At 31.9% G+C, this 7,717-nt stretch overlaps 1 protein-coding gene across 1 annotated transcript; it reads right to left on the minus strand.

Annotated features, from left to right (window-relative positions):
* Nucleotides 1-443: 443 nt before the first annotated feature.
* LOC149175815 (putative flavin-containing monooxygenase 1) lies at nt 444-3,918 on the minus strand. Its single transcript, XM_089421254.1, has 5 exons — nt 3,460-3,918; nt 1,933-2,146; nt 1,664-1,839; nt 984-1,330; nt 444-833 (listed from the first exon to the last, which is right to left on the minus strand). Exons 1-5 carry the CDS (start codon nt 3,916-3,918, stop codon nt 494-496), a joined length of 1,536 nt encoding a protein of 511 aa, XP_089277380.1. The 3' UTR covers nt 444-493.
* Between the last annotated feature and the right edge of the window lie 3,799 nt (nt 3,919-7,717).

Below are 7,717 nucleotides of genomic sequence, written 5' to 3' on the forward strand. Positions count from 1 at the left end.
TAATGACATGGAACATTTTGATAAGGATTCAATGTGTATAAAGACCAAGTTGAGAAATCCAACACTTTTGATTCGTTTTGATGTAATCGCATTAGAATGCATCGATTAAGCTATCATTCCTTACAAGCTCAATACCCCGTCTGATATTTGTCTTTTCTATACATAGATGCATTTACTACCCTCTTGGACATGCTGCGCGAAGGAGTTTGACAAAGATTCAGTGTAAAGACCAAGTTCATAAATTGAGTGCTTTTGCAAGTGTGTACAATGCTAATTTTCATTTGATCATTCAATCACATACAGTTATATAGAAATGGGATCGTTCAAATTTCAAAGCAGCAGTTAAATAAGAAGAAATTGATTCACTTCTACCCTATTTAGAGATTTTCAACGACCGAAAACAGTCAAAAGCAAGTTAAGCAAACTTATTCCTACGTTAAATACACATGCACTTTCTGCAGACAGCCTTATATTTTCCTGGACACACTACTGTCTACAACTCTCGATAATCAAAATTACTGTAAGGAGAGAAAAGCTCGCAAAACCAATTCTTCTTTCTCATTGGATTCCGTCCCATGTCTCTGCAAAGGGTATCGTTGTCCCATATCTGAAAACTGTCGAGACAGATTTTCGAATACAAGGGTGTAAATTTCTTCATATGCTTGGAATGGCTATCGATATCTGCCTCCATATCCCTGATACTTGGAAGGACAAATTTTCCCGACAGAAAATGGGCTAGCCACTGAGTACGTATTTCAGTAGAATGCAGATTTGATAAACATTCCGGATAGCCAAGAATTGCCATACAAGGAATGCGTGGATGGATGAGCCCCCTGTTTATTCTCAGTAGAAAAGTGACTTAGGCGTTAGGGGTCAGACCTTCATCAGTCACCAACATTTTCACCTCAATTGAAGCACTTGTATTAACAACGACAATAAACAGGAAAACATTAAAGAGTCCAGAGCTGTAGTGAATAACTAACCTGTATAGAGGAACTACAGCTGATTTCTCGAGAGGTTCTGCAAAAATCTTTGGAAGTAGGCTCTTAAGTTTCTTTTCACTGTCATAACCAGTAGCGAACAGCACAAGATCAGCTTCCACCACTGTTTGATCATCTAATACAATCCCCTTACTGCAAAAACCCCAGTTGGTAGATTTTCGAAAGTGTATGCAACCTTCCTCTGCTTTTGAAAACAAACCATCTGGAAGCGATGAAATTTGACAAGAAGTTAACTCCTGAAGAAAGCTGTGACGTGGAACAAGGTCGTACTTTCGCAAAGGAAGTTTCCAAATAAGGTAGAGCTCCACAAACTTGAACATTGCCCATCTCTGCAGAAAAAGGGAGACAAACAATGAACTGCTACACTGTACATGAATTTAAATAACAAAATTGTTGAAATAGGGGTTACATGAATTTAAATAATAAAATTGTTGAAATAGGGGCTACTTTCTATAACGTTATCTTCACTCTACTATTTTTATTGTGAATTTTAAGTATGTCTATACAGATTTATGTATGGAATTTTTGGTGTTGTGTAGAAGTAAGTGAAAAACTTCAGACATATTACCAGTACTTTAAAAAAATCCAGAATTTTTAGAAACAACTTCTACAAATTACTCCTAATATTATCCGAGATTCCAATGAAATAGAGAAAAGAATACCATCGGTGCAAATAGGCGCGATATAAGGCTGTACAGAAACCCTTGACCGGGTTTTTCAAGTAACAACTGGGCAAAACGTGTACCGTAAAAAAATGATAGGGGCACTCCCCAAACGCTGTAGGAAGGAATTGTCCAGTGCGCTGCTCTGAACACCAGCGTACAGGGATGGCCACCTTCTCCCCATCAAATGTTAAAGAGAGCTCATCAGTAACCTTAGTATACTTAATGAATCAAAAAACATTTATGGTGTAAGGTCTATATTATCTAACGATATATACCTTGATTTGTCTCAGCGCATTCCACCGCTAAATCCATTGCTGACTTCCTAATACCGATAACTACAATTTTTTTCCCTTTGTAGTCCAATGTATGCAAAACTTTTCCTTGAAATACTTCTGGCCCTTTACCAGGAGGAAGTGATGGGATCTTGGGCACATCCCCATATCTACCAATGCATAGTATTAAGAATTCAAAATGATGCCACTGCATGAACCAAGGGAAACCAAAACAATTCAATATATTCCTCGATGGCAGGGAAATTTTCGTGGCACCAAGTGAATCTAGCTGTTCTTTCAAATTAGAAGATGTGGTATAATCATTAATTCATTGAAAGCATTTGATTTCAAAATATATATATATAAATAACTCAAATGTAAATTATAATCCTAAAAAATTCTAACAACTTCAAAATTAATTTTAAAAACCAAAACTTAAAACATTTAAACTTAATTTTGGATTTATATTTAAATTGATATTAACAATTTTAAAATTAATTTAGAAAACCAAAACTTAAAACATTTAAACTAAATTTATATTTGGATTTACATTTAAATTGATATTTGGAGTGAATTGTTAGTGGTTTTTTTATGGGGTGTACTTAGGGAAATATGGATGTGAGGCATATATTGTATTGGAACCTGGTAAGTTTTATCATTTTTAGTGGGAAAGAGGAAGTGGCATAAATAGTCTGGCAGAAATCACAGCATTATAGGGGACACTATTATGGGCAAAATGGTTGGGTATTGAGACCATAAAGATATTCAGGGACTCAAAATGTGTCATTGAATGGGTACAGGGAACACTCAATTCAATCCTATCAATCTTTCTGCATGGATGTATCCAGATTCTGGAGCAGACCCTTCTACAGATTACATATAGGCATGTGTACCGGGAACAGAATGGGGTTGCACACATGTTATCAAAAAGGGGCATTGCATCATAAACATGTTTCATTCACTTTCATTCTTTCCAGCAAGGTGCAATAATAAATGAAGGAACTATTGAGATCTTGTAGCAAAACAATTATGTAAAAGTGGAGGACAGAGACACTTCAGAAAGAAAAAAAAGAAAAAAAAAAGAAAAAAAAAAAAGAAAGAAAAAAGAAAGAAAGAAAGAAGAAAGAATGCTAATATATTTGAAAATAAAATCATAAGAGATAATGGAGATATGATAAGTAAATGAGATTTTGAATTAAATTTTTATTTAGTAAAATAACAAAAATATATTTTTGTGAAAAATATATATCAGAAACAAGCTATTATAATCACAATGAAAAATAATATTTTTCTACTTAAAAAAATTAAAAAATCAACTAAACTTAAACTTCATATGAAAAAGTATTCAGGTTGTACTAGCCAATTTATCCAATTTGTTATACACGATATTCTTAATAATAATAAATTGCTATATTTATTTTACTATTGCCTTCATAATTATGATATTTGGTTGAAGTGATTAATTAACTGGTACCATGCATAAAAGGAAACAACCATATTGTATCCTCTATCTGTCTCTACCTCTGTGGATTCTCCATTGCTTTTCTGCACACCCACTTCCCAAACTGCATTATTGGCATATGGACCTCCGTTCTTACCCCATAACCCAGCATGTTCCAGACTGTTCTCACAATATTCTTGGCCAATATATCGAATCTCCACAACTTTGGAATTGAAGTGAATGTAATCAAGCAATCCAAAATGCATGGCATAGCTCTGGAAGTAGTCCAACACCTCAGAGTGCGTTGGGAATTGGTTAGTTACATGGCTTGGCCATGGAAAATCAGTAAATTCGAAGGCTGGGCGACTAGTCTGTAGCTTTGTTGAAGAAAATGTTTCTCTCCACAGGCCGCCAATTCCTTGTTTTGCTTCAAACACCGTGGGCTTCAGATTTCGACTCAGTAAATATTTGGTTGCAAGGAGACCACTCATTCCTGCCCCTATGATACAAACCCTTCTATCCTCAGTCTTACCTTCCATCACCAAAAATTCTCTCTGTAGTTAGCCACCAATTTGTCTAGCAAATTTTAGCACTTAACCAATGCCAGTCAGACAGTTCTCTCTCTTTCTCTCTTTGTATATATAGCAATTTAACGGAACAGATTTTCAAGCCTGGCTGCTGCACTTGGCGTACGTTCGAGAAATCAGAGAATTCTAGCCCTCAACGTTAACGTTGTATGGCATCCACGTTAACGTAAAGCATCCACATTTTTCAGTCTCAAATGTTCCTTTAAATTCTGTCTAACAACTGTAAAGAGTTGTAAAGTAAATTTGTCACTTTGAAACAAACAAAATCAATAATTCAATAATTTAGCTAATAGTCTAAAAGAAAAATTCTTAATTTCACATAACTCAATGCACAGCAGCAGTCAATTCCTACCAAATTTTCAGGTGGTCCAACCCATCACGATTTTGTTCAATTTTCAACACGTTGTCAAAACTTCTACATGTATTCTCTTTCAAATGGTATTCTAGATTGAAATGACTACTCCAAATAGTAGTTTAGGAGGAAAGCTCTACCGTGCAGGCCTGCTGCACTTCTCTCAAAAAAGGTATTCTAGATTTGTAACCTTTCACGTCTGGTTGCAAAGGCTAATTATTAGTGGTCGTTTTTTTCAGAAATTTGAAATAAAATTATTATCTTTTATTATTTGAGAATAAGCTTATTATCTGTTTTCGTGGTTTTTTTAGAAATTTAGAGTATAATTTTTTTAATAAGATTTTTTTTTAATATTATATTTTTAAAAGAAATTAGTGAAATTTTGATTTTTGTTGTTTAAAATGGATTTTTGACTGTCAATATTCTCAAAAACCTCTAGATCACTTGGATTGTAAAAAATTCACAGCTCAAACTTGTGATTTTACTACAAGATTTTGTGAAAATTTGACAAAAAATACACTTGAAAAACCTCCACAATGTTACCCAATACACTATGAATTTTTGTTTATTTGAAATACATGAAAGTATAAATAAATTTAATGTTTTAAAATACTATTTATATATTTTTATAATAGGATTTTCAAAATTTTGGAATAAGATTTCCAACTTTCTCTATTTTTTGAATAAAGCTTCTAGAACTTTAATTTAATTATCAATAATTTTTAAAGGGATGGTAGGGATTTAATCTCCATTTAATATGTTAGTAGTAATTATGCTCTTTTTCTCTTTTAATTAAATTGATTAATTAATAAATGAATTATGTATTGTGATTTTATGGGGATGTGGTGTTGATAAGCCATACTATTGTAATAAAGAATATTTTTAAATTAATACTAATTAATTAATAAATGAATTGTTTTATGGGAATGTGGTATTGATAAGCCATATTATTGTAGTAAAGAATATTTACAAACTAATAATCTACATAATAAAGTGAAAGTAAATGTCTATCTTAGAGTGCCCCGCGTACAACCACATTAGATCTCAGTTTCACAATCTTTGTAACAATACTGACCTTCCTAGCCTTTTACAATGTCAAAATTATAGTGAGCTCGGGAGGCTTCTCTCCAAGCTTTTTGAGCATAGGAATAAAATCTTAAATCAAAATAAATAATTTGTTTCTTTAGGTCCGATAAACCATTGTTTGGTCTCAGCGGGCGTTAACCATCATCATCATCATCATCATCATCATCATCATCATCATCATCATCATCATCATCATCATCATCATCATCATCATCATCATATATATATATTATTTTTTATGATTAATAATAATAATAATAATTTAAAATAAATTTGTGATAATTTTTTAGTTTTAATATAAAAAATACATAAAATTGACACTTTTACTATAATCATTATAATCCATATTGATTTTTTATTATAATGTACCATCAAATCTTACAAATCTTACTCTTTTATAACAACCTAACATCAAATTTTACTCTTAAATCTTGATTTATGAATTTCTATAATAAATTAATCCAAATTGGTTCAATCGGTTTCCTCAATAAACCTTACCTATATTATATATTTTCACAATTTAATTTTAAATGACAATTCAATTTTAAATCATGATGCAATATCAAAAAATAAAATTTAACTCAACAATACAATACATAAGATTTTCTCTTTTGTCTTACAATTATAAATAAGATTTTCTCTTTTGTGTCACAATTTTAATCATAACTTTGAGAAAAAAATTAAAATTAAAATAAATTCAGTGGCACTTGAGCAAGACTTTGTGTAACTAATTTTTTTATTTTATTTTTTATATTAGAGATTTTATTACACATGAATTTTTTGCCATGCCATTTAGACTACTTATGATACTTCATATCAATTTGATTTTTTCAACATAGAGATTCTACCCTAAATTATTTATTTTCTCTTATTCTATATATATATATATATATATATATATATATATATATAATTATAATTTAATGATGCTCGAGCATTTTACTCTTGAAATTGGAAAAAAACAAATGAAATGTGGAAGATAAAATTTAATGATGCTGGAGCATCTTACTCTTGAAATTGGAAAAAAAACAAATGAAATGTGGAAGAAATTAGATTCCTTTATTTTATTAGTAAATTAGTTTTGTTTTAGTTTAAATATTAGAAAGTTTTGATAGGAATGATGTCAGGAAAAAATAACAAATCTTATCCGCTTTTGTGGATAGAGATGGACGTAGTTTTTTTTATTAAGTTTAGAAAATAGATTAGATTTGTAAAAGAAAAAAAATCTAAAGAAAGATAAGACTTTTTGAAGAAAAACAGGGAGCTTGGATTTCTTTTTGGAAAATTCCAACTCATCCAAATTTTAGTAATTATAGAAGAAGAATTAGATATATGATTATCTATGAAAGTATGTATTTAGCCTTTGTAATTCAAAAGAAAAAAAAAATATATATATATGTTAGAGATTTGTTGGAGATTCTTTGAATGAGAAATGCAATTTGAAAGTGTAAATGAGTTAATGTTGTTTGCAAACTACAACCATTAATCTTGTTGCAGGTCAAGCATTGATTATGGTATCAGAGCTACAACACATAAAAAAAAGTGTGAAATGGCATTTCACGCTCAATGGGGAAGACGAGGTCGAAGGGGAAGCCAAACTTGATGTTGGAGATAGGGAGGACATGAGACGTGTCCAAGAAAGGCTAGAAGCCTTAGAGATGAATAGGCAAAGAGATCCAGAGGTTGGAGACATTAGCGAATCCAAGGAAGAGTATCCAGCGAAAGATGAAGAACATGTCGGAGAGTTTGCAGAAATTAAATTGATGAGGTCAATGATCGAGGTTATTTCGAGGCCTAAAACGAAGATACCTACCTACAGTGGTAGCTTGGAACTAGAAGAATTAATAGATTGGATCAATGCTTTAGATAAACATTTTGAGTACGAGGAGGTAGTTGAAGACAAACAAGTGAAGTTTGTTGTTACTAGATTGAAAGGACACATCTAGCTCTTTGGTTGGATGGAGTCCAAGAAGAAAGGAGAAGAAAGAACAAAGCCAAGATCAAAAGCTGGAGCAAAATGGTGGCAAAGTTGAAAGGTAAATTTTTGCCCAAAGATTACCAGTTGTCTTTATTCAAGAAAATGCAAAATTTGAAACAAAGGTCATTGATTGTTAAAGAGTATACTGAAGAATTTTACAAGGTGAATATTAGAGCAGGATACATCGAAGAAACACCTGAAAAGGTTGCCAGATATATCAATGGGTTGCAGTTCGAGATTCAAGATGAGTTTAACCTATTTTCACCCAGAATTGTAGAAGATGCTTACCAGTTCGCCTTGAAAGCGGAGGAAATATTGGCTAGAAAGTAGAGCCA

This window comes from Pinus tabuliformis, chromosome 4_1 (genome assembly GCF_031772625.1).
Source record: "Pinus tabuliformis cultivar Carrire ecotype Pingquan chromosome 4_1, CPIR1, whole genome shotgun sequence".
NCBI lineage: Eukaryota > Viridiplantae > Streptophyta > Pinopsida > Pinales > Pinaceae > Pinus > Pinus tabuliformis.